The sequence below is a fragment of the Podarcis pityusensis genome, assembly GCF_964106645.2.
Source record: "Podarcis pityusensis genome assembly, chromosome: 2".
Classification (NCBI taxonomy): Eukaryota; Metazoa; Chordata; class Lepidosauria; order Squamata; family Lacertidae; genus Podarcis; species Podarcis pityusensis.
Window position 1 is genome coordinate 84,450,712 of NC_138029.1, and position 27,922 is coordinate 84,478,633.

At 39.3% G+C, this 27,922-nt stretch overlaps 1 protein-coding gene across 18 annotated transcripts in view; it reads left to right on the forward strand.

Moving 5' to 3' along the window:
• SLMAP (sarcolemma associated protein) overlaps positions 1-27,922 on the forward strand; it is a 94,265-nt gene that overhangs the window by 21,139 nt on the left and 45,204 nt on the right. For 10 of the 18 annotated variants that reach the window (XM_080996758.1, XM_080996746.1, XM_080996760.1 and 7 more), the window contains exon 3: positions 25,902-26,055. In XM_080996758.1, coding sequence (XP_080852884.1) covers positions 25,902-26,055 — 154 coding nt within the window. The remainder of the gene's footprint in view (positions 1-25,901; positions 26,056-27,922) is intronic. The other 8 variants (XM_080996759.1, XM_080996762.1, XM_080996761.1 and 5 more) reach the window with 1 other exon arrangement.

Sequence of the window (27,922 nt, forward strand, 5' to 3'; positions counted from 1 at the left end):
AGTGTTTGAAGCCCTAAATGACAAGCACAAGTATCAGAAAGGCCATTGCCTTTTGAGCAGACCCTCTTCAGTCTGAAGATGGTAGTTTCACTGCTTTTGGAGGTTTTGAGGGTGGCACCCCAGAAGAGAGCATTCTCTGCTGCAACCTCTGAGCTGTGGAAGTTCTTTTTCACAGAGGTGTGCCTGGCACTTGCGTTATGTCGTTTTCATTATCTAGTGAACACATTATCTAGTGTACACACCTCTCTACCCTAGCCTCTGCGATCTGAGATATACATTTTAGGAGTTCGTCTGTTCTGTTGATTGTAACTTGGTAAGGGGTAGATAAGAAAAATAATAATAAACATGGGATAAAACGGACATGGGAGAGTGGTGATTATTCAAATTTCCATCAGCCCTTTCCAGCAGGAATGATGGGAACTGTAGTAACCTTGTTTTAAAAAATACATTACTATACAGTATTTCTTCATGATCTGATATATTTTGAAAACTTCCTTGCTATAAATTTTGATTGACTGCTTAAATAGGTGTAGTTGCATGAACCTGGAATACATCCATGTAAGAGGTCAATGAATCATTTAAGGTGACTATGGACTAAATGATAAAATAATTTTAAAAATCAATTTAAAGTATCTAAGAAATGTAGTTTTTCTTTGCTTTCAATCATATTGGCCTAAGGTTTTCCTTTCCTTTAATGAATAAAAAAAATAGCTTTTGCTTTAATGAATAAACATTGAATTAGTCCAATTCTCCCCACTGAGTGAATTAGCCCCAGGCACTAAGATTCAGAGATGTTTCCTGTTGAACTTCTCTGAACTTTTGACTCATGGTGGGTGCAGCATTTCGTGCAAATGGCCAAATATCTTCAAATTACTCCCACAAAATTAAACTTGAAAATCTGCAGAGTTAATTTTATTTGATGTGCTGCAGCACCAGATTATACAGTATGTGTTTCATCTAACTAAATTCTACTTGGGGTAGGCCTGCAGAAATTAATGCATCTAAGTTAGTTGTGTCCATTAATTTCAGTGAGTCTGCTCGTGAGTATGACTAACACTGGATACAACCCACAAGTGTAATTTGAAAGATCTATGGGCAGAGCTGGTCAAAGGTTAGTTTCTATGGAGTCCCACTGAGAATGACAAAACTATGACATTAGAATGTTTAAAACTGTGTTTAAAACAAAATAACTAAATCATGTGTCTGGATAGGCTTGCTGAAACAGAAACATCTAAAAGTAACAGATATGCAAGAGGTAAACCACCAACCATACTACAAGGTATAAAACATCACAGAAGGACCAAGGAAATAGGAAAGTTCTTAAATTTAATGCTGGAAACACAATATGGACACCACAAAGCTTTCTAGGGAGAGCTTTCCATAACCAGGAAGGCAGCACTGGAAAGGCCCCTTCTCTCATGGTCATACTCTGGAATACTGAATGAAGGAGCATGAGGAAGTGCCTCTGTTGGTAACCTTAATGTATGGGTAGGTGCATTTCTTTAGGTAGTGAAGTTCTAAGAGCAGTAGTGGGGTCAAAAAGCAGGTGAAATTACCTATGGTTCATAATTATGGTAATTTTAGGTGGAACTAACAGATGACTACTTGAATTTTTGCAGACGTTTTGAAGTACTGTACATGAAATTGCTCACACATACAGTGAAACTTAACCATTTTTATTACCCATTTATCAAAATGAAAGAGTTGAGCATGTGCTTAAAATTGTCCATAGTAGTAGATTGGATCAAAAAGTGCTTAAGTTGCCAGAAGTATATCCATAAGGTAGAACTGACTATGGAGATGACAGTTTTCTCCAAGTTTGTCACAGTGTGGTTTACAAAAAAAAAAAAGACAGTATGAAGCGAAAAACACAACAAGCAAAAGCAAAATAAAGCATCATGAAATGTAGTTGATTTTGTCCAGACTCTGGGTGACTGTTGCGAATATAGGATTCCTTTATGTATACAATGAAACAATTCCTATAAATGAACAAAAACCCTATTTTTATCACCTTAGAAAATTTTCTTTATGTTCTAACATCTCTAACTCTTATAAAAAATAAAAGAATGACGGGAGGAATTCACTGTAGTGCTAAGCAGATTGCTCCATCTGTGCCCTGAGCCAACTTTGGGGGAGGCAGGGGTGGAACACAGGAGGAAGAGAGGGTATCGTTAGTTGAATCCTTCCTACTAGCTTGCATTGTTAGCGGAGCAAGAAGAAAAAAGATTGTCTTTCTAATTTTAGAAGATATGAGGATGATGTGATTTTTTTTTTTTGTCTAGAGCAACTGTAATGAATTTGAAGCACTTACGTAAGCATGTGAAATATAGATTATAAGGAAACTGTTCTAAGGAGATGTAGGATTTGTGTAAGGTGGCTCAACGGACTGAGATCAGGAATTGACTTCAAGGACAATTCAATTTATGAGTTGAATGTGCCTGCAGAGATATTATTTAAAATTTCCTTATGTTCTGTCAAAATTCTATCAAACTAGAGGCTGTGGCACCAAGGGTATGTACCACCATACAAAGTGGACGCAGTAGCAGGACACTGTGAGAGAGAGAGAGAGAGAGAGAGAAAGAAAGAAAGAAAGAAAGAGAGGGAATATGAAGCAAAATAAATGAAGAATGTGACATTTTTAAGAGAGAAGTGTTTACCGAACCGGCTAAACATAAAGCTACTTATTTTAAGAAGGCTAGGGATGGCATTAACAGATTACGTACTGAGCTATGTAAGGCACAAGCAAATGAGATGCTGCAATGTATATTTGGTACCTAAGGCAGATCAATATTAACAAAGACTCGGTTGTTTCATTTAACAAATCTGTTAAGTTATTCTTTAGATAATGGGCATGCATCCTTCTATCCACCCCCACCTCCCCCCAAAAGACAGAATGAGACAGAATGAAATAGAACCTAATATAGACTTTTTCACATGTTCAGGATACAAGGGGCTTCATAATGGTTTGGGCTAAGTAATTATTAGAGATGTGAATAATCTTACTACTTACTACACATTGTATGGGGTGGTTCTCATAACAAGGAGTGTCTAATCCTATATATCCCTGCCTGCTTACTGAGGCTGTTGGGGGAAGTCCCTCTTTGCTGTGCTCTATGGTTTATAGCCACAAGGAGCCATGTGTTCAGTATTGTGGGCCCAATTTTATGGAACTCCCTTCCAGTTGAGATCAGAGTGACCCTATCATTGTTGAATTTATGGTGCCTACTGACAATTTCTTATTTCAGCAGGCATTTTAACTGACGTCTCATTTCATAGTTTTGATTGATTTTTACCTTTTCTGGTTTTTTTTTTGGTAAACTGCTTAGAAACTATGATAGTTAAGTTCTATATAAATTGCTATAATAAATAAACACTGTAGGTCAAACTGTGCCACAGCAAGATAGCACCAGTGGGTGGGCTGCCAATGAGAAGCATCAGCTGTTTTGTTCCACCTTGGTCTCTTATACTGCTGTGCCATGCTGAGCTAAGCCAAGGTGTGGCCACTGTGACCTTATACCTGTATTATTGTAAAGCACTCTGTGTGGGGATTCCCTTGTTTAAGGCAAGCTTTTCCCTGAACTTGAACTTCTGATCTTATTGTTTTAACAGTTTTAAAAACTTTTTCATTGTCATGCTTTTTAACTGCCTTGATTCATTGTGTATTTTAATTAAGGATGCCTTAATGCTTCATATGTTTTATTTATTTCATAAAATTTATACACTGCTTGATTGTGTATTAAAAAAACCAACCCTCAAAGCGGTTTACAAAGAGAGAAATTTACAAGACACTAAACCATACAATAATTAAAAATACTAACACACATTAAAATTCACATCAGCATTTCTAAGCATCTAGGCTTCTAAGCATCTAGGCTTGGTGCATATTAGAAAGAAAGAAATAAAATTTACTTTAACGTATTTTTAAAATTAGTCTCTTTTATCCTATCAACCAATGGTAGCAAAAAACGAATAATGAGCAGCCAAATCTTTTCCAATAGTTTTAGATAAAGAGTCATGAATGGGACCTGCAACAACAAAATGTATATCCTTGCCTCCTAGTAGGAGTTCTTGCTTTCAGGGAGTCAGCTAGCTGTTTTTCTTGAGAATATTTAAGCAGCAAGGAACTGAAGAAGTCCAATTCTCTGTCCCCTTCCACTTTTTCCTTTTTTTAAACATCTTACACAATATTCCTTGGCTTCTGGAGTGTTTAGACATTAGTGGGCTATTTCTTGGTGGGGGTGGGTGGGGATTGCTGCCTTTGGGTTTTAAAACATATATTCTACCTGTGTATTTTGAGGTTTAGCTGTACAGTACATGCTGAGGCCTCCCTCTAGTTTCCTAGAGGCTCTGCTTTAGCATCAGTCCTGCTAACACTCAAACTGCCCGAGTTTGCTATTAGAGGGAATGATATCACACACAGATGTATTATTGTAGGAAGAAACTAAGCTTGAAAAATCAGCACTGAAAAAAATGCAAAGTATGCATTCCAAGCTATATAATCTGTTACTAGATCCGATCTCTTAGAGAGAAAGCAATCATATGACCGAATGGAATAAAGTTCTAGGCATACGACTGGAAATATCATTGCAGGTTGGCCTCTACAGTAACCCCAACTTTGACTGAAAATAATTATAAAGTGACTTTCCTATGACATTTTATTTTTTATTTGTTTAATAGATGTTCATCCTGCTTTACTGTAAACATATAGTCAAAGTATATAGTTAACATTTGTCGAACTTTCAACATCAAGAGCCATAATAATCTGCAGCATTCCAGTCTCATAGTAGTATCAGTTAACCAATCCATATGCATCGCTTTCAATAGTCATAAATCTGCTGAAACAGTTTCATGTGCCTATTCAAATGTGGGAATGGAAGGAACCCGACAGACCTCCCCAAGGATGCGTCTGCCAACTGTTTGTCTGATGGTGAAGGGACACAGAGCAGGGCCTCTGAAGCCAAGCTGGTTCACAATGGAGTAAATATCCAGAGATTGGCAGCACATTTTGTGCGAAGGAAAACCTTTTTTTTTTCACTTAGTGGAGGTATCCTAGGATACTGCTGGGGAACCTTTTTTGCTGCCGAGGGCTGCATTCACCTGTGGGACCACATTTGGGCAGAACTGGAGGTGGCACGGGGCAAGGCATGGGTGCAACTCTCCTCTTGTTTGAAGATGGCTTGCATGCCATATATGCTTGGTGCTTGCTGTAGCCCCCTTCCAGCCACCCATCTTTCCATTAAGCTCAGTATTATAGTGTGAGGGCTGAGATTGATTTTGCTTGGCAAGCCTTGCTCTATCCACTGAAGCTGCTACTTGCTTATAAATTCATCTGGCATGAAGGCAGATCTTCAGAAGAGAAAGTTTTGAGATACATAGTTGCAAAAATATGACAAGCTTATTTCCTAAAACTTTTTTTCTTGTCCAGTAGGCTCTTCTGGCCTTGTTTAGTCTTTCTGGTGGTGCATACTGGCCTTCAAATATGATAAGGCTAATCAACCTAATCATGCAACCTTCGGCATTCTTCAAGGCCTACCAGTGCTGTGAGTCACTTCTCTGGAGCAGACAGAAAGAGCTCTCCTTTTTCTTCTCCTTTCTGTACTATATATTTAACCTTTCTCTGATGGTTGTACCATTTTTAGAATAGCTGAGGAAAAGAGGTGATGCCTCATTTAATCTTTGCCAGTTAAATCTTTAAAGTGCTTGAAGTGACCTTTTGAGTTGGGGCACTCTTCTTAAAGCATAAGCACTCCATCAAAAAAAGAAAAGAAAAAGAAAAACATATTAAAGCTGGAATTAATACTGACCATGGTAATATTTGAATGCTCTTTACAATAAAGAAAGACTTAAGCAGGGACTGTAGTTCAGTGAAGCTTGCTATGAAGCACTTTTGAATCAGCTGAGCTAAGGAACCACAAATCATTATTAGCATAAGCCAAGCTTCATAAGTCAACAACAAACCATGGCTCTGTGTTGCATTGTTGCATGTAAACTAGGCAAATGAATTGACATAATAAAAAAGTAACTTGAATTGAGTCAATAACTGGAGTAGAAAATACCAGGCATAATCAAGTGCTTGTTGTAAAAACTGAGTTTAATGTAGAGCACCTACACACACTGTTCTAGTGCTGAAGATGTCTAGAAACTGTTTCTTATTCTTTGGATCCATTCTGAACTAGATGTCACAATGATTTCAAGTCCATTGGAGGTCCCTGCAGCACCATCTAGTTATAGCCTGACAGAGTCATTTCAGTTGTTGCAGCCTGAGGATAGACCATGGGTAGGCAAACTAAGGCCCGGGGGCCAGATCCGGCCCAGTCACCTTCTAAATCCGGCCCGCGGATGGTCCGGGAATAAGTGTGTTTTTACATGAGTAGAATGTGTGCCTTCATTTAAAATGCATTTCTGGGTTATTTGTGGGGCATAGGAATTCGTTCATTCCCCCCCCCAAATATATATAGTCGGGCCCCCCACAAGGTCTGAGGGACAGTGGACTGCCCCCCTGCTGAAAAAGTTTGCTGACCCCTGGGATAGACCCATGACAAGGACTTCTCAGTGGCAGTTCCCTATTTGTGGAATGTTCACTCCAGTGCAGTGTCTCTCTCACTCATTAACATTCAGGAATTTTTTAAAAAAAACTTCCCTTTTTACCCATCCACTTGCTGGCTGAAATAGACTGTAACCAGGCACCTTGAAATTACATAGCTGTGAGGATACGAACCCATTTTAATGTATTTTTAGATGCTCTTTAATTGTTTAAAAATATTTAAAATATGTTTTATTTTTAACTGTACTGTTTTACCACTTGGTGATTTGCTGTTCTAGGTTCCTTTAGTAGAAAGGGCAGGATATAAATTTAATAAAGAGCCATAACAACAGTAAGAATAAGTTTGTAGTCTTTGTTTTTTGCTGCTAAATGGCATATGAAACCTTTTCTGGCAGCCTTGGAACAGTCACATTATGCAGACTTGCTAAAAAAAGTCTTCAGTGCCAAATGATGTAAAAAGTGGCTAGTCAAGTCATCTTATTCAATGGAATTGTGAGTGCGGTGGCCAGGTGCTGCTTAAGCAGTGACACTTTTGCTTTATAACAAAAAGGCACCTGTCTGCATCACCATACTGGTTTGGCACGTTTAGCAGTTTTGGAAGGCTGCGAGGCTGGCAGAGATCCTAGAGGTGTAATATTACAAGGGGAAAACCTAATTGGAACTTTATTGCATAGCTGCTTCACCCTAACATATTGTGTATGTCAGTATATGCAACTTAGTTCACAGCAGTCAACCATATATATTATTATATGTTGATGCTAAAGAAAATGTGATAATGCCTTGGCTGTATATTTTGGAAATCACATTTCTTCTCTTCCATGCTTTGCTTCTAGAAAGGCTTGTTATAGGGGAGGTTATTCTCATTTACTGAATTATTTTGCTCTTGCTTATTACATGTGTTATTTGCCCAAGGCAAAAGATCATATTTTCAAGATTGGTAGTAAGTTGCACTTTTGCAGTAAAATTGTAATTGCTGTACTTGGAGAAACTGCACTTGGCCCTCTTTCCAATTAATTGCTCATATTCCCAACTGAATGCTCATGTTTCAAAATACAGGATGGAGGGAGATGAAGTGTGCAGTTTTATAACAAATCTTCAGAACCTGTATTGCATAATGCAGTACTCAAATACAGTGGTACCTCGGGTTAAGTACATAATTCGTTCTGGAGGTCCGTTCTTAACCTGAAACTGTTCTTAACTTGGAGCCCCACTTTAGCTAATGGGGCCTCCCGCTGCTGCCGCGCCGCCGGAGCACAATTTCTGTTCTCATCCTGAAGCAAAGTTCTTAACCCGAGGTACTATTTCTGGGTTAGCTGAGTCTGTAACCTGAAGCGTATGTAACCCGAGGTACCACTGTATGTTGAATCAGTTACAGCTCTCATCGGCTATAGCCAGTGTGACTAGTGGTCATGGATGATGAAGGTTGTAGTTAAAAGCATCTGGAGGGAACCAGGTTGGTTTAGGGCTGATTTAATGGATGATTATAACCATTCACAGTTCTAGCCCCAAATTTGTGAATTATTTTCTTAATAGAACATAACACTACTCTATGCATATCTGTATTATATTTAATTTTTAGGAAAAAGACGTGCTCAAGGCAGTGGAATGACATGGAATTGCTTTTCAATTGGGGATTTAAAAATGCTCAGCTAGCAGTATGTTCACTTTAAGATGGAATCTTTCAAAATAGTACTTTACTCTGTCTTACTGGAATTATAGCCACATTTTAGGGTTGTTTTTTTTAATAAAACAAAAACCTGATGAAGAAAGCTGGTGAATTTTGAAGGTGAAGATGTTTAAAACTGGTATGGAAAAATCTTGAAAGTGTGATTGTGTTGGAACCGTCCAGAATTCGTGGCATAAGAATACTTGTCAATTCTTAATGGAGACAACATGACAAACTTTCGGAGGAGAAAAATGTCTAAGTAGTAATTTGTAGCTATGGTGACAAATGTCTTGCTGCAAGTCAGCCAGATATATAAAATTACTTGTAAATTAGAACTTTATATCAGCTTTTTCCTTGAAAAATCAGTGACAGGGATAAGAGAATCTGTAAAGTGTACTTTTCAAGTAAAGAAAACTGTGTACTTGACAAGAAGGAAAAAAGATGCTACATACTGTTGTTATGACTGGTATATTTCAAGTTCTAAGTTTATGTACTGAACGATTGCTGGAAAATACACTAACAATTTTTTTCTATGCCTGTCCCAATTTAGCACTTTTAAATGACGTAATCAGCAAAGTAAATCAGTTGACATGAGATATTAATAACTCTTGATAATTTGTTTGGCTTGTGTGTGTGGATGACAGAGGATGCAAATTGGTGATGGGAGCAGGGCAGTAGAGGATTGCTATAGACACTTCCTGTCCTATTGTGTGTTGGAATCAAATCAACCCACAGCAGAAGGAGAGACAGAACTGTAGTCCTGGCCCTCTCCATCAGCTCAGCTGAGATCAGCAGTTTTGACTCCGGTACTCTGAACTCCTTGCATTCCAGCTGGTCATGATCATAACTCTGTAACTAAGAACTAGTCTGTGTGTTTGCTTTTTCATTTCCCCTCTCAATCTCTTTTCCTTTTGTGTTATGTCTTTTATGCTGTAAGTTTGGGAATAGGGATTGTCTTATCATTGACATTAGTAAGCTGCTCTTGGATAGTTCTTCTCAGTCAGTCCAGATATTTCCCCTGTAATCATTTCAGGAGTGGAGGTCAGCTGAGCTTTCTCCACCCTTGCGCTGGTCATCAGGGGTTTGAGTTGAGTCCAAGGAAAAAGGTGAATGCAAGAAGAGCCCTGCTGGCAGACCCATCTTGTCCAGCATCCTGTTCTCACAGTGACTAGCCAGATGCCTGTGCGAAGTCTACAAGCAGGCCCTGAGCGTAACAGCACCCGCCAGCTGAGGTTACCAGCAAGTTGTAGTCAGAGACATACTGCCTCAGATACTAGATAGCCTTATCCTTCATAAATTTGTGTCAGCTCTTTTTAAAGCCATCCAAATTGATGGCCATCATGTGTGTTAAAGTTTTTTCAGGTAGGTAGTTGTGTTGGTCTGACGCAGTTGAAATAAATAAAAAAATTGTCCAGTAGCACCTTAGAGACCAACTAAGTTTGTTCTGGGTATAAGCTTTCGTGTACATGCACACTTCTTCAGATACAGAAGTATGCATGCACATGAAAGCTTAGACCCAGAACAAACTTAATTGGTCTCTAAGGTGCAACTGGACAATTTTTTTGTAAAGTTATTTTTCTTTGTCCTGAATCACTCAGCATTCAGCTTCATTAAATGGCCCTTGCTTTTAGTATTATGAGAAAGGGTGAAACACTTCTCTATATCCATTTTCTCCATACCTTGCATACTTTTATACACCTCTATCATGTCCCCCATAGTGGGAGAGGTTTGCCAAAGCCTCTGTTCACACAAGAAGAAAGGGGAGGGGGATTTAAGAGTTCCTTGTGTCGTGAGTTGCATGGAAGTGACTAGTGGCCAAAAGCAACACAGCCTTTCAGTTCTTACTTAATTCAAAAGATGGTCTCTCTTAAAAATTAGCTGCTGATCAAAGCATTGCACCAATTGTTTTCCTCTCTCACATCTATTTTGATGTTTACAATCCGCATCACTAATTTGCAAGCTTGTCACTCTGCATTCCTTACTGCTAAATCAAGAAGTTGTTTAGCAACTGGCTGGCCTTACTTAAGATGAAATTATTTGCTTGTAACAGATGTGGAAACAAATGGTCATGATTGAATGTGGGTGTACACAGGCAAATAACAGTAAATCTAATTACCATTTTTACACATTAGCTTGCTCACCCCAGGCCATGATTCCATACACATTTCCATTTTGGTAGCATTTCTTGTTTTTGTTTTTTGGTTTTTTTTTTGTTAAAAGTGAAGGCTGCTTCTAGTCATAGTTTCATTCCTTATTAAGATTGGCTTCTGAAGCTTTTTTAAAAAAACACGCCCTGTTCTGTATGTGTTGCATAATGTGGTGCCCTGGTTTGTGGGAACATTTCTCTGAGATCTGTTTTCTTTATTTTTTTCTTTAAGTATCTTACATTGCATTTATGATTTCATTGCTGTTGAATATGGTTCTGATGAATTAGAATGTGTTTCTAGCTCCTCTTCTCCCTGTGCTAAGCAGCTGTTGAGATTCCTGAATGCTAAATGAGTGGTAATCACATGAATGCTACTTTTGTTGTTCATTTTTTATAGCAGTTACTTTTTAAGAGAAGTTGTACAAGGGAAGTGATGAATGAATTAATATATCAAGAAGGTTTAAAAATATAATCTTTGTGACTTGTGACTAGGCCCGCACTATCAGTCTAATATTATAGATGGATCCAGTTACAGATGGGTAGCCGTGTTGGTCTGCCATAGTCGAAATAGAAAAATTCCTTCCTGTAGCACCTTAAAGACCAACTAAGTTAGTTCTTGGTATAAGCTTTCGTGTGCAAGCACACTTCTTCAGATACTGTGTATCTGAAGAAGTGTGCTTGCACACGAAAGCTTATACCAAGAACTAACTTAGTTGGTCTTTAAGGTGCTACAGGAAGGAATTTTTCTATTTCGATTATAGATGGAGGCAGGGAGGGTACAAGACTGCTAAGACAATAGTGGGTTCCTTAATTAATGCCACAAAGTGGGTTTCTGGTGAAGGTAAGATTTGAATAGGACAGTGGGGAGGGAAGGAAGATCTCAACATATTCTTAAACTACTACAGCTCTTCAAGTGTTTAAATAAGGAATCCAAGCATTAGGTATAGTTTATGCCAAGTTTCTAAATAATTATAAGAGTTATATTAGGAAGGAAGGGGAAAACAGAAAATGTGTATCAGGATCTTGTGTGTGTATTGTTTTTTAAAAAGCATGTCAAAAATTTGGGAACAGAGTTACCGGTTCTATGAGAAAAGAAAAGGGCAGAGTTGTGAAATGGTAGATAAGTGGAACTTAAAAAGGTTCAGATAAGAGACAATTGAGCAATGAATTAAGATAAATAAGAGTGAGGACGAGCACTAAGAAAAATGTTTAGGAAAAAAATATTCTGAATGCTAACTGAAGCTGCTGAATAGAGGGAAGGAAAAGTAAAAGAGGAAAGAGGTGAAACATAGTAAAAGACAAAAGCATATACGTAAAGGTAAAGGACCCCTGGACGATTAAGTCCAGTCAAAGGCTGCTATGGGGTGTGTTGCTCATCATGTTTCAGGTCGAGGGAGCCGGTGTTTGTCCACAGACAGCTTTCGCAGTCATGTGGTCAGCATGACTAAACTGCTTCTGGTGCAACTTGACCATGATGGAAACGCGTGTACCTTCTCGCTGCAGCAGTACCTATTTATCGACTTGCACTGGTATGCTTTCGAACTGCTAGGTTGGCAGAAGCTGGAACAGAGCAACGGGAGCTCACCACCATTGTGTGGATTCAAACAGTTGACCTTCTAATTGGCAAGCCTAAGAGGCATAGTGGTTTAGATCACAGCGCCACCTGCGTCATTCAATAGAGACAGACACTTAAAATGCAATCCTGCCCCTTTCTACCCAGAAGTCCCACTATGTTTTAAACATAGACTTACTCCGAGGACTTCAGGTAAAGGACTGCAGCCTAAATGTGGAGAACAGAAGACCATTAAATTCAATGTTAGTTTCTAGTTGGGTATTTTCCAAAGATATTATAAACTGATGTTCAGGTAGACAAGAATATTCTGTGTTGCTGATTAACTTTAAGCATGTTAAGCCTTTAAAAAACAGTGGACTGCCAGGTCACATTGCAAAATACAAGCCATGTTGTAATAAGTCTGCTATGCACTCAAAAAACATCTACTATGTGTCTGCTGCTAACTTATTGAATGAGGGCAGTTTAACGAGCAGAAAATCAGATTCTAATGAGCCATTGGATGAGTTTGATTGAGCAAATATGCAGCCTAATTCAGATATGATGCCTCAAGGCCCTTACTGATTAATGGAAAGAGGAATTACCAAAGGCCTCTGTCTACACATGTAGCAGAATATGGTGATAGGATGGACTGCACTACTTCGCTCTTTGGGGAGGGAGAATTCTGTCTTTGAATGCTCTCCTAAAGTTAAAACTCGTGAAAATTTTGGATCATATGTATTTGCAGGAATTTGTTTATTTTGTAGTATGGGGAAGCTTTAAATGTAGCATTCTCACTACTGTACTCAGAAGTTATACAGTCACCTTGCCCTATAACATTCTTTCACATGTAGAGATGCGGTATAATTGAAGACTGATAATACGCTACTATGCCTGTACACTATATGAAGAAGGTAGTAGAACTGGCTGAGAAAATAGAAGGCTGGTTGTATTTTGGAGTGAGAAATCATAATAAAACACTGAGATAAAATGTATGTGGTAGAAAAACAAGGATTTTAACTCTGCTTCCTTTTTATTTTGAATCTCATAATACAAGTTTCTTGCCTAAAAGCACCAGTTTATACAATCATTATATGATGATTTTTATTTATTTTGCCACATAGAGATGTTCTTTAACAGGGTCATCGTTGCAGTTTCTTCATTATTATTTTTAAAGAGAAAACACAGGTTTTCAGAGATTATCTCTTTAATGGATCTCTTCAGTGCTGCTAGAGATCTAAAATGTTCTGCTTCAAGTACAGTGATTTCAGGGGTCCAACTTTTTGTGGCCTGCCAGGCTTTCTTCAAGGTATTCAACAGCCTGGAAAATTATATTTATATTAAATTATATTATATTTGTGTTCCTTGTTCCAGGTGTCACAAGATCTTCGTATCTTCAAGATCCACAACTTAGTCACTTGCCCCTTAGGGTAGGGTAGGGAAGTTTATACTACCTCTTTCCTCACTGGAATGTTAAGCTCTAGTGATATGGGTGTGTCATTATAAAACAGAACTAGAAGCCTGTTCCTTTACCAGCACTAGTATAATATTCTCTTGGGTAGAATTAGCGTGCTTATTTTAGAATGAAAGTCTGTTTTCAATATTTCATTCTTTTCAGTATAGGTTATTCAACTTTTAGCTTTCATTTGCTGGAAACTAATAAAAGTGAGACATACTATAGGTCAGCTGGAATGGAAGGATGAATAATTGTGTTGAAAGTAGAAAACATCTGTGCATCTCCTGAAGTACATTGAATTAGTTCTGTGTCTGATTTAAAGGTACAGATGCATGACCTTTGTGGGTTGAAAACAAATACCAAAATTCTACACAATGGAAACTCAGATTTTGTGCCAAGAAAAGCTGGGGTTTTTTTGACACACAATTCACTGAGAAAGCAATACTTGAGATAAATCTTAGGGAGAGGTCTGATCCCACTGGGTCTTACCCACTGGGTGGACAAGTTAAATACAGTTTGCAACTGTGAAGACTACAGATTTTCTATCTGCAGTAACTAATGAGTGAAGAAAATTCTTAACAGCAAGTTCAGTATCTTGCCAGGGAGATTAAGAAATTTAAGTCATTTTATTCATTTGTTCATTTAGGTTTATTCAGATTTGCAGGAATTCATTTATTTCATCTCATTTTTTTCTGTTTTCAATATTTCATTTGACTATTTGTTTTAAACTATTTGTTCTGCTCTGCCAAAGAAATGCAGCATTTTGAGTTAGTTTATGTTGTAGTTTATTCGGGCTGGAGTTACCTTCTGTTAGTGTTACATTCATTCTGTTAATCTTTTACTTTGTGATGGTCTGATGACTAGATATAAATAAACCAATTCTGAAGTGCACACATTATGCAAATTAAACTAATTTGCATATGTTTGCTGTTGGTGGTTGTGTTGCTTTGCTGAATGTGAAGTGGCTAATCACCTGAAGCTCTGCCTCACACACTTGCCAACATAGCCCAAGGTTTGAACTTCTCCTAAGGTGGAACTACCAGTGGTGACAGCAAATATACATTGCCAGACCTCACTTGGCCTGCCAACACAGAGTGTTTGTGTGTGCTTTCAGCAGAGAGGAGGAACATCCAGCCCATAGACCAATTGCTGCTCTCAGGGCTTCCCAATCTTGTCCTCCAGACTCTTCCCCATCCACCTTTTCCCTGCTGTTGGGCTGTTACCTATGGTTAGTTGAACAACGTTCAGAGAGCCTGGCCCATCAGATATTGTAGCTCAGCATTGGGGAAGAGGAAACATGGTTGAGTATGCACATTATGCAGTATGAAAACAACAACCCTTTCTCACCTCATGGAGCTGTTGAGAGAGAAGGAGATCACTCTCTTCCTCCACGAGCAGTTTGTTGTGAGAAACGGAACCCTTTTCCATCAAGCAGCATGGAAGCCAAGAGAGCTGAATATAATGTGTGTGCGCGCACACATACTGGTTCTGTCCACTTTGTGTTTCGGCACTGCCTACTATTGGTCCCTGCTCCTGCCCACCTAGCAGTTCGAAAGCACGTCAAAGTCCAAGTAGATAAATAGGTACTGCTTTGGCGGGAAGGTAAACAGCATTTCCGTGCGCTGCTCTGGGGCGCCAGAAGCAGCTTAGTCATGCTGGCCACATGACCCGGAAGCTGCACGCCAGCTCCCTCGGCCAGTAAAGCGAGATGAGCGGCGGCAGCCCCAGAGTCGCTTTACCCCAGAGTCAGGGGTCCCTTTACCTTTACCTTTTTTACTATTGGTATGTTGCTTACACCAAGGGAAGGTGGCCCTGGTGCAGGGCAAGTTTCCCTTCCATTGGCTTACAGGTTTCAAGCAGATCAGGGCATAAAGTTAGGGCAGTGTTCCTCAAACTTGGGTCCTTAGCTGATGTTGGACTACAACTCCCAGTATCCCTAGCTAGAAGGACCAGCGGTCAGGGATGATGGAAGTTGTAGTCCAACAACAGTGAGTTAGGGTGGGATATCTTTATGTAGAAGCCTGCTGAGACTGATAATATGTTTTTGCACTTTTTGTGTTTTGTGGTTGTAACTATTTTATTTGTTTTATATGCACATATTTTATTGTTGTAACCAGCTCTGAGACCTTGTAGTACAGGGCGGGTAAGAAATCTAATACTGTAAATAAATAAACAACTTCATCAAACATGTTTCAAGCCACATTTAAATAGCGGAAAGGTGGGATAAAAATACATTAGTTTTAAAAAAATCCTAAATAATGAAACTTTCTGTACATCCGAAATTGAGGAGAAAGCTAGACTAGAATAGTTCACACTGATGTGCATATGGAGGGGCATTTAGCCCTGTGATTCCTCTGCCTGCAGTCGAAGTGTTTCAGTTCAGGAACAGTTACCACCTCATTTGTTTGTGGGAACTAGGCCAAAGTCAGGCAGAATGTGAACAATTTTATGATCAAAGTATTTAACAAATATATTACAGTGTACTGTCCAACTGTGACAGTTCTGCTGAGTGACACTACTGGTACATCAGGGTGAAAAATAAAGCTATTCATTGCCATTACTTCCACATCACAGGACTCTATGGGTTATTTAGTCAGATTCCACTAGGATTTTCTGCCACTTGTATTCAAGATTTCAGCAATCTGGTGTTGCAGGAAAAATCTGAGGGCTCCCTTGGACAAAAATAAAACACCAACCAGAGCAAATTGAAGCAAATCAGCAGCCTGTAGGCCTGGTCTTTATTGAAGAAAGACTGTCGCGACAGGGTGCTCCCCTCACTCGCAGGTGAGAGGAAGGACCCAGAAAAATGGTGTGCCAGGTCTTATAAAAACTTTTGAAATTCCCCTCCTCTAGATCAAGCCCACCCCCAGAAACATCATGCATACATTACAGACAGGAGGGGTTGAGGGTGGAGTTGTGGTGGTAACATCATGCATACATTACAGAAAGGAGGGGTTGAGGGAGGAGTTGGTGGTAACCTGAGTGTCTTGTCACCTGGCTGGTTCCTCCCTTCCCCCCTACCCCTCGAGTCACTTCCAGGAGACAAAAGGGAGTTTGCAGTTTCCTGCCCCCTGAGGGAAGATCTGATCATTGTCCTTTGTTTCAGTCCATGCTGAATCCACTCCCATATGCAGGTTCTTTGTGATTTTGATTGTCTTCTGTCTGGGATCATCTGGGCAGGGCTCCTGCAGATGTGCTGAGACAGTGAAGGGATTTTGGCTGACCAGGGTCAAACCCCCCTCCCCTTTTCTTAGTTCTTGTCATATGGAGTAAAATAAAAATGGAACAGTGCAAATCCAATGTATGGTTGATTTTCTATGAATTTATAACAGAAATGTGGCGTATGTAGTGTGTGAGTGTGTGTGTGTATGAAGTTTGTACAAGCAGAATGATTGGGGTGGGGGGGTTCCTGCTACAGTTCCCCCCTTCGGAGATAAGATTGCAAAGGTGGCTACTTTGCAATCCTTTTCTCCGCACAATTTAAGGTGGTAAATATTAACCTGCTATTCTCCGTGTGTCCATGTGAACGTGAAAGGGACTTGGATGTCATGCTTCTTAAGGATATTTGCATAGAAATATAATGGTGTAACAGTGCACATAGTTAGACATAGGATATCATGCAAAATTAATATTTTGTTGCTCAGTTACTTGTGGCATTCTAGTACCTTGGAAGAGATATTTTCTCAATAGTGGCGTATGCTTTACATTTAGCAGGAAGGTCCACTAATGACTGAAAAATGCAGTTCGCTTTGTCCCCCGCCATTTTTGTGTTCTCAGGTGTCAAGGTAGCTCTTCTATGGTCTCACACTGGCATGGTGTCACAGCAGTGGCAATCCCTGGTGAATCCACTTAGGGCTTTCATATTAACCATGTTGTATGGCACCCACCATAGCTGGCACAGGTTTGGGCACGTCATGAGAGAAGTGTCTTTGCCTTGGCCGCTCTATGGGATTATTATTATTATAGGCTCTGGTCTTGCAGTCATGGGAAGTTGCTCACTTGCACTTTAAGGACCAAAAGCTAATTGCAGCCTGGATACACTTGCCCAATTCAAACTGAGTCCAATTTGAATTTATCTTGCCCCATGGTTCCCAACTTCTCAAACCAATCTGTTAAAACAAAACCATTCTTAGAGGGCATTTGTCCAAATAAGTCAATTTAACTCTATAAGGGATTATTCCTGCTAAACCAAAGCATATCCACCTTCATGTATCTTAGAAGCTTCTCCTTAGTAAAGCGAGTTTTAGCACATTTTTAAAATGGGTAGGGAAGGTTGGCATAGTGCCAGGTGGAACAACGAAATATGGTTATAAATTTATCTAATTCTAAACATTGGACTACAGAATAGCCTGGTCTCTTAAAAGGCATAAAATGTATGAGAATCCTCCACTGGGTTGTAAGGAATAAGACATTAAACATAAAAACAATTATACAGAAAAATAGCCCCCAAAATAGCCCCCCCCCTTTTAGAACGCATAAAATGTATGAGAATCTTCCACTGGGGTGTAAGGAATAAGACGTTAAACATAAAAACAATTACACACACAAATAGCCCCCCCCCCCTTTGTGGAAATAACACACTGTCAGACACATTTCAACATTCCTACGTAATAACACATAATACAAAACAAACTAATTAAATATCAGTTGCATATCTTGAGATAATTGTGATCTTCTCAATCCTGAAGCACAGTCTTTAAGGTTCAAAAATGAGAAAATGTCCTTGCAATTCAACTCCACCCCCCTTTGTCAGCCCCACTCCCCCGTCAGTTTATATCCTTTGGTGTCTGTTGGTGTCTGTTGTTGGTGCAGCCGGTGGCTTTTTCATCATAGGTCTGTAGCAACACATCTGTAGAAGTGACATCCTGTAAGGGGCAGGGGTTTGGAGACTTAAAAGACAAGAGTTAGGAAAAGAAGGGGCAAAAGGCCCCTCCCCAAGATAATCTCCTTGAGTTATCAGCTGCAAATAATAAAATCTTAGCATGTTAAGCATTTTACTCATTTTAATATTATTATCACATTTCCATATAATTACTGTTATTATCTGCTAAGTTCGTTTGCTTTCCTTCACTTTGGAGAGAAAGAGAACTGAAAAAAAATACAAGGTTAAAATAATGAAACACACACACACACAATGACTTATGAGGAACGAAAAATAAATAAATGCTAAGACACACAATTTTAAGTAATCTGAAGTAACAATGAAAATAAAAGAGTGTTTCTTGATGTGACAACATCGGCTAGAATGTTAATAGCAAAATGCTGGGAAATGACTTAATACCAAGAAAAATGAATGGCAATTTAAAATTGTGCAAGTACCTTGAACTAGCCAAAATGACAGAATTAATAAGAGATGCTCAGGCAAAGGTAAACAAGTACCATTTCACAAACAATGTTTGGTTGTGCTTCGATTAACTTCATAGACATCATGGAAAAACAGATTAAATACATGAAAACAGATTATTTGTAACTTTAAAAGTGTCAAAGCCACAAAGAGATGGAGGTCACTAATATAGCAGGGATTCAGACTTGTTTCACAGATCAGAAAGAAAGTTGCTGTGGGAGGAAAAAAAAGGACAAACACTTTGTTATTGGGGTTCACATATCCTGTTAAAAGGGAAAATTATTTCATGTGAGAAGCCTGTCAGAAAATGCTGTTCCTAAGATGCACACAAACAAAGTCTGTGATTTAAATTCCATTGAGGGGGGGAATGCTTTGATATTTACCTGTGAAAAGAATTTTGGCATGTTAAGATTTGGAACCTGGAAAGCTCTTGACTTTTGATGGGCTAGTTTTTTTTTTTTTTGACCCTTTTGTCTTACGTAGCCCCTGGAGCAAAGACACATTGAGGGTGATTTCCCTCAATGGTTCTAAGTTTTTTTACATAAGGAAATTTGAATAAGTTCCTCCCTGCAGCCCAGGTCTTGTGGAAACCTCCTCTCTACACCCTACAGTTCCCCCCTTTCCTCTCTCTCTCTCTCTCTCTCTCTCTTTTTTTGACTGATCTAGCCTCTGTGTATGTGCAGAGTTCATGTCTAAGCAAACCTTTTATACTATTGAAAATGTTGCACCTTTGGCTAAATTAGAATTTGAATAAGGGAAGGAAAGGGTAAGGAGTAGATTTTAAAAATAGGGTTAGGTTTTAAAACAAAAGGAGAAACTCAGCAATTCAAGTATTCACCAAAGCTAGCAATTGCAGCCCAAGCAAAGGACTGCTTCCTTTATGTACAGGAAAGGGCTAATATCCCTCTGGCTATTCGCAGAACAATGCCACGCCCTTATATATGGGGAAAATGGCCAGAGAGTCACAAATCATAGGATATTATTATTATTATTATTATTATTATTATAAATATTCTCAGTCATTTCAGCCTCACCATTTGCAGACAAAAAAATTTTTTTCTCTGCCCTTTATTTACAGGATTGGTCAAGGCCCCCATATGTATTTGTATGTGCTTAAACTTTGAATCGACTCTGAAGTCTGATCCCCCCCCCAATGATAAACAGTGTAATCACTCAAATGTTTGATATTACCCGTTGTGCTTCAAAACATCACAGCTTCACCTTTCACCTTTTAAAACTAAAGAGCAAAGCTAGGCTGATTTTCAACTCCATCAGCACACCAGAATTTAGGAATTACCCTCCAATGCTTGCAGACACATGTTCCTTCCACACAGCCACAAATTGGGAGAGTTGAAAGAGACCTTGGGGTCATCTAGTCCAACCCTCCAAAATATAGAGTTCACAGCAAGATTTCACAGCAGGATTTGTACTATCAAAGAGACATACACATTTAAGTACAGATTTTCAACTGGGAAAGGAAACATCTATGCTCCTATCATGTACTAAGGAAGAGGAAAATAAAAGTACCCAACTTTACACAGAACCCTTTTTGCAGATCTTGAGATAGTGTGAGTGAGTTTGCTTCATTAGACTAAAGAATGCAAGTTCTTAGAGAAATTATCTTTAAAGGAAGATTGAAGTGAACATTTTTCCTAAGATAGGGAGAGGATCTCTTATAAAGCAAAGTTAATTCAATTGATATAACCACTCACAAATAATTAAAACAGCCATAGATTTGATTTAAAAGGAATACAAGAGTGAACAATTTTTCCTGAACTTGCAGGGGAATAGTAAGCCCCCCCTTGCAGTTTCCTTTAAAGGAAGCTTACTCAGGAGTAAATGCACTTGGCACAGAAGTAAGAAGGAGAAGAAAGAGAGAGAGGGGAAAAACCTGAAAGAGACAGAATGAAACAGGGGGGGGCATCTTCTAAGAAAGAAGCCAGGAAGTCTTATAGAGACTGATATTTGGACTGGACTCATAGAATTTTGCTGGCCATGGAAGCCTCTACATTTAATAACAATTTTCTTAGAAAGAACACCACACTTTCATAGGCATGTGCTTAATGAAATACATACACTGCATTTTAGCTTGAGAGAGCAGTTGGCTCAACTAGGCTTTTGCAGCAGAAACATTAGTTGTTGTTTTTTTTCACAGTACATTTCAAAATACTGGAACAAAAGACTGGAAAACGGATGTAGACTCACAAACTCAAAAGTTACAAGAAAACATCATTTACCACTAGACTTAAAATCACCCTCCTCTCTTAAATTAGAGGAAGGAGGTGGGGTAATCCCCCTTTCAGAACACAGGTAGCATGTATACAGGATTTTACCACATGGGAGGAAAACTCTCTTTTAGAGCTTTTCTCAAATAATAAACATTTGCACACTTCATTCTCCATTTTGTTTTGTTTAAGATTGGCAAGGCCCAACATGGCTTCCTTAGTTTTTAAAAATTTTGAAGCAAGTTTGCAATTTAAAACTATGTGCATTTTAAGAACAGTCTGTGGATGCCGAGGCCAATGTAAATACAAACCCTTGAAATATTTCTAAATCTTTGAGTACATCTCTTATTCATTTATTATTATTATTTTTAATAACTAAGATCTCTATAATGCGTGGGCTCTCAGGCTGGGCTGTTATTATATCTACTGCCTTCTGAGCACCATTAAGTTTACGGTTTCATGTTCTAGCTTTAGGTTATAGTTTAACAACACAAATTTGATGTTTTCAGCTCTCCCTAAGGGTTCACACCCTGATTTTGTTGAAGGATCCCTGAGGTGGCTGCTGTGCCCTGGGTTCCAGGTGGTGAGCCTAAGCCACCCACTAAAAGTTACAACGGTCTCATACTTTGTACTTGAAAGACCATTTTTCCCCTTTATTTTTATTTTTTTTTCCAATTGGAGATGACAAGCTGGAGGGGCATATTAGAATCCTCTCTGGGGCAAAAAGGCTTCATGGAAGCTTTGTTGCCAGGAGGAGTCCAGCTAGGGTGTTTTAGTGAGCTCCCATTCTCTCATATGTCATTATTGGGCTTTTTTCGTTAACGACGTACACTAAAGACAGAAAGAGTGGAAACACACACACAAGGGAGGAGGGGCAATGGGAAAGAAAGGGGGGACAGATAAAAGATCCTTTCAGTACTCAAAGTACCCTTGACTAACACAATTCCTACTTATCTATAAACCACGAATTAATTTCTGGAGATCTCAAACCTGAACCTGAAACTCAAAACCACGGGTCCCTCTGCCCGAAAACTCAAACCACGGGTCTCTCTGCCCGGAATTCCTTTACCTCAGCGCTGTTTACAAGACTAAACCCCCTCTACCACCCACAACAGCCTCCTGCCTAGCCTTTGAGACTAAGTTCGGAATCCCCTACTGAACGCCTGCGCAATGCAGTGCCAGATCGGGGTCCAAGAAAACAACCAAGGTTTGAAAGGAAGCAAATGACCTTGTGTTAAAATACTTTTGAAAAGATGCCACCGGACGACTCCGAGGGAAGACATCAGAGAAACAGTAAAAGAGCCACGCTTTCCCGGACTCAATTCCAAGACGGAAAACGGGGGAGAAAAGGGATAGGTAGATTAAGGCGTACCCGGACGACTCCGAGGGGTAGCGCCGGAAAACAGTAAAGTTCCACAATTTCCCCGGCTGCACTCCGCGTAAGAAATTGAGGGGAGAGAAGAGAAAGGCTTTGGCGTACCCAGACGACTCCGAGAGGTAAGCGCCAGACAGTAAAGCTCCGCGATTTCCCTGGCCACTTTCCGAAAGGGGAGAATCGGGGTAGAAAAGGACAGAATTTAAACGTACCCGGGCGACTCCGAGGGGTAACGTCAGAAATGAAAGAAGGAAAGTCTGGCTGTCGTGAAGATGTTCCTTTTCCACCCCCCTCCCAATGTATTTACTTCAAACCATACTCACGTTCGAAGATGTCCCCTGCGGATTTCAGGATCCTTTCCCCTTAGCCGGCTTGACCTCGCCTTTGCTTCCCCTGGTTGGGCTTTTGGTGACGATTGATTACCGCCCGCAAAGAGGAGGCAGGGAGAGGAAGAAGGATCCCTGGGCTAAGGTTGCCCAGTGGCGCCTGATCCCCTCTATCTCCCCTCTCACCTTTGCAGGAGAACCAAGTGTCCCTGAGAATGGTCGCCAACTGTTGCAGGAAAAATCTGAGGGCTCCCTTGGACAAAAATAAAACACCAACCAGAGCAAATTGAAGCAAATCAGCAGCCTGTAGGCCTGGTCTTTATTGAAGAAAGACTGTCGCGACAGGGTGCTCCCCTCACTCGCAGGTGAGAGGAAGGACCCAGAAAAATGGTGTGCCAGGTCTTATAAAAACTTTTGAAATTCCCCTCCTCTAGATCAAGCCCACCCCCAGAAACATCATGCATACATTACAGACAGGAGGGGTTGAGGGTGGAGTTGTGGTGGTAACATCATGCATACATTACAGAAAGGAGGGGTTGAGGGAGGAGTTGGTGGTAACCTGAGTGTCTTGTCACCTGGCTGGTTCCTCCCTTCCCCCCTACCCCTCGAGTCACTTCCAGGAGACAAAAGGGAGTTTGCAGTTTCCTGCCCCCTGAGGGAAGATCTGATCATTGTCCTTTGTTTCAGTCCATGCTGAATCCACTCCCATATGCAGGTTCTTTGTGATTTTGATTGTCTTCTGTCTGGGATCATCTGGGCAGGGCTCCTGCAGATGTGCTGAGACAGTGAAGGGATTTTGGCTGACCAGGGTCAAACCCCCCTCCCCTTTTCTTAGTTCTTGTCATATGGAGTAAAATAAAAATGGAACAGTGCAAATCCAATGTATGGTTGATTTTCTATGAATTTATAACAGAAATGTGGCGTATGTAGTGTGTGAGTGTGTGTGTGTATGAAGTTTGTACAAGCAGAATGATTGGGGTGGGGGGGTTCCTGCTACACTGGTAAACCAAGGAATCTGGTGTTTCCAAATCAGATGCTAAGAAATCACTATTCCACAATTAGCTTTCGTTCATGCGTTTGTTCATTTTTTCCTTTTTTGGTAAAAATATTTATTCTTCTCTTACGCCCCATAAACACTGGTAGGCTTATGTTCAGAGTACTTGCATTTGAGTAGACTGAGTAGAAGATTAAGACACAAGAGAGGAGCTCAACTAAAACAATGGATGTTTGGCAACAGTTGAATGAAGCTATGGTATAGGCTTGATGTAAAGTGATGGAACCTATCTATATCACTGTTGTTATTGTTTTAAAGAAAACTAGCTGCGTTTGTGTTAGAAATAAGGCTGCTGGTCACTGGTGTAGTGTAATCTAGGAAGAAATTATAAGCAAACTCTACAAACTGTTCTGTTGAGGTATTTTATTCTTTCCTAATGAAAGGAAGTAAATTTAATTTGCTTGATGTTTCAATTTCCTGTTGGTTCATTTGATACGGCTGCTGTGTATATGCTTGTCTGATAGGTATTTCCTGTCCTGTGTGTGATGACATGACTAATTTATTGCCAAGGGGCGAGATCTAGTTATGGAAGTGTGTGTTGGGAACAAAAACACTGAACGTGAAGAGAGTATGTCAAAGGAGAAGGGTCAGGAGTGGCACTTGAGCAAGTTTTTGTAATGGTCATGTGCCAACCTACTCTAATGCTTGAAAAACTCCTAGAAAAATAATTGTATCGCACACACAAAAAAGTTTAAATCTTTTAGAAATCTAAACCAGTAATCTCTTAAAAATAACTGTATCTGATTGTTGTGCTGACGTAGGAGAGTACCGTAGCTGTGATTCTCAATTATGCATTCCTAAACACCATTTATTTATATTTAGGATATTTAAATGTATGTAAATATGTCCATTATTGCAGCTCATATCTTTTTAACAGGCAGTTAAATAAGAAGTTATTTGTTTCACTTGGATGATGCAGCACTTTATGTCAGGTGCAGGGAATCTTTGGCATGCCGGATGTTACTGAACTACAACTACCATCATGGGATGGGAGTTGTAGTTCAAGAACATCTGGGAGACCAAAGGCTCCCCACCTCGGCTTTTTGTTATTCATTGTTATGTTTCTTTTAAAAATATATTCTTGTATTCTCAATCCACTACTGTTTGGGGTATGTAAAAGATTCTCAAAGCGTACTGAAAAGCATTCACTCACCTAGCAACCAGTGTATGTAAATATATTTTGGTGTGAAAACATTATTTTATGTGCTATCTGGAGAATCCCCATAACCTTTACAATTGATGCTTCTGGAGAGAAAGGAAGGAACTTGTGTTAATAGGTTACTTGGAAACTAAGCAACTAAAGCCACTTCCCCTTGACCTCCATGAAGCCATCACTTTTTATTTTCTTCCTTTTCACTGTTTGCCCTAACTTTATCTTACCACACTATGACATCATGTATAATGCTAGTATCATCTAAAACACTGTCTTAGTCTTCTCAGCCCCATCCAGAACTCTGCTGCCAGCTCATACTCTCTCTTTCATCTCTCAGTCTATACAATGCGCTTCCTTAAATATCTGCATTGGTTTCCCATACTATTTGCATCTATTCCCCACAGCCTTCCCCAAACTATCTTTTCATGTTTATTTATTGATATATCCCTACATTCCTCCAACTCTACCACTCACAGTCACCCAAGGGTCTTCTGCCCTCTGAAATGATTACATATCCCTTTTTTGCCCTTGAACCAGGACTCTCCACCCAGTGCTGTTACATATTGCTATCTCTTTCAAAGCCCACCTTACCCATTAAGCATTTGGCTTTAATGGTTTAGTTGTCACCCCCAGTTACAACAAAGCTGTCATCCCCAGTTATATGTAACTGTGCTTGCTCACCTTCATCCCATATTACGCTTGCCTTGTACATTCTTCCTTTCATTCCTTGCCTCTCTCCCCCCCCCTTTTGTTTTTCTACAACTCTCAAAATTAGACTCTAAACTCTTTGAGGAAGCAACTCTTTACATTTGGTTTGCTCTGAAAGCATTCATGGTGCTGTAGAAGTAGTAGTAACAACAACAACAACAACAATATACAGTATGTGATAACAGGAATTATTGTTATTATCATTACTTCTTAATGTGTAGTGGGATAATTATGCATATGCTATTTTTATTTACCCATTTGTGGACTGACAATCATTTTAAACTTGGATTTGCCTTTAGTCTTTAATGTAACATTTTTCTTGCAGGTGACTTAAATTTATCTGTTTTTCTTACAGTTCTATCTTCAAGACACTAAGAGTAGCAATGGTACCTTTATAAATAGTCAGAGATTGAGCAGAGGATCTGAGGAAAGCCCACCATGTGAAATTCTGTCTGGTGATATCATTCAATTTGGCGTAGATGTGACGGAGAACACGCGGAAAGGTAAGGGTACGGATCACTTTCTTTCCTCTGTTTTTAAGTTGAGAATCTCAAGTATATTCTATCCATAAGCAAGCTTTAAAGAAAAGCAAAGTACTTAGTTTAGATTTGGTATTTTACAGTAACTTCTTAAAAGCATCTCTTCATGCATCCAGGCAGATATACCATCCTGATTGGTATTATGGTGCTGGTGGATATGCTTTTAACCCTTCCAGCTTTTGTCAGAACCATTTGTGCTGCTGTCCCAGTCAAGACTACACCTCCCTTATGAGTGCTGATTAGAAGAACAACATACACAAATGCAAATACACATTTAAGAAACCATGTAGTGTGGCAGCGCCTTTACAGACTTATGGTATATTATTAGTTAGCCCTAATAGTTTTACTGAAGGGGAGCACAGAGGTCCTTTAAATAAAAGAAAACTGGTGGACCTGCATAATTTTCACATTTTATAAAATGTGATTTAAGGGAAGCAGTCTATCGGAAACTTGATATGATTCCCAATTGTTTTAAAATGAAACCTGTAGCTTTTTCATCAGGATGACTGGCTCTTCATGGACATCTGAACATGTTTTAATCTCAACACTTCTTTTTGTACATTAGGTGTTGTATTTGATGATATTTATCTCTAAATACCCATCTTGTTTGTTTTTCTTATGTTAGTGCATTGCATGAGAGGGAGAAGTAGAATTCCGTGCCATAGAACTACTATGTGATACTTTATTTACTATTATTTATTTCCTGCCCCTTCTCCAAGATCAACATTTCAATGCAGGCTTCCAGCAGCCACAAGAAATTAGGATGGGAGAATATGATTTGTCCAAGACCACCCAGCATGCTTCATAGCTGAGCCCAGCACTCTATAGCACATTGGCAATAAGCTCACTATTTAACACTTGTTTGTTTGTTTTTAAACTGGCTAGTCTGGAACATACAGTGTATGCTTTTCTTTTAGCTGGGTTAGATGTATTTCAAAATGTATTTACACATGAAAGTAGTGACCACCATTTGAACAAATTTGGCAGGTAATTCTCTTTTCAGCATTTAAATTCAAATCAATATATCACTTAGGATAAAAACTACCTTTTCTATTTAGCTTCCTTTTACCACGATGCATGAAGCCAGTGTGCTTATGCAAAAACTTGTTGTGCACAAGGAATTTACCTACATTTCAGTGGCATCTCCTCACATCTTATGGATTGATGCTCTAAAGAGGTTTCTATGACATTTGAGCTTGAGTCAGGAGGGCTGCTTTTGGAAGAGGAACCAAAAAACTATAAGTGTGTAAAATACTGTTCCTGGTGCTTCGGATCTCTTTTACCTGAGGAGGAAATGCTCTTCTCAAGCACATATTATCATGTATCTCTGACTATGCTTTTTACAGACTCCTCTAATTGTTGCAAAGTATTCTTTTTGTTCCCCAAATTAATTCATCAACATGCCTGAAATAGTATAGGGTTTCTTAGTCTTACTCTTTGTGATCTAAGGTTGGTCTTGCACACTTAGGCAACTGATCTAATTTTCATGTACTTGTTTTTGCATAACTTTTGAAAACTTGTGGTTTTCAAGCTTGTGGTTTTTTGTGATCCTCAAGAGTTGTCTGAAATGTTGCCCAGTCTTAAACAGTTTTCTGGTGTCTGCTGTCTGAACAATTCAGAATTGGATTGACATCACAGAGTGGCATGGGCCTTAAGTCTGTCTGAGCTTTTTGATACCAACACCCAATCATCCTCTGTTTAACTTTGCTTGTACACTTGACTGTTTTATTCTTTGTCAGACAGAATTACTTCAGTGTTATTGAATGTTTCGTTGTTTCCACTTTTCAGTGACTAATTTTATTGAATACTTACTTAGAACTTACAATGTTAATGTTCT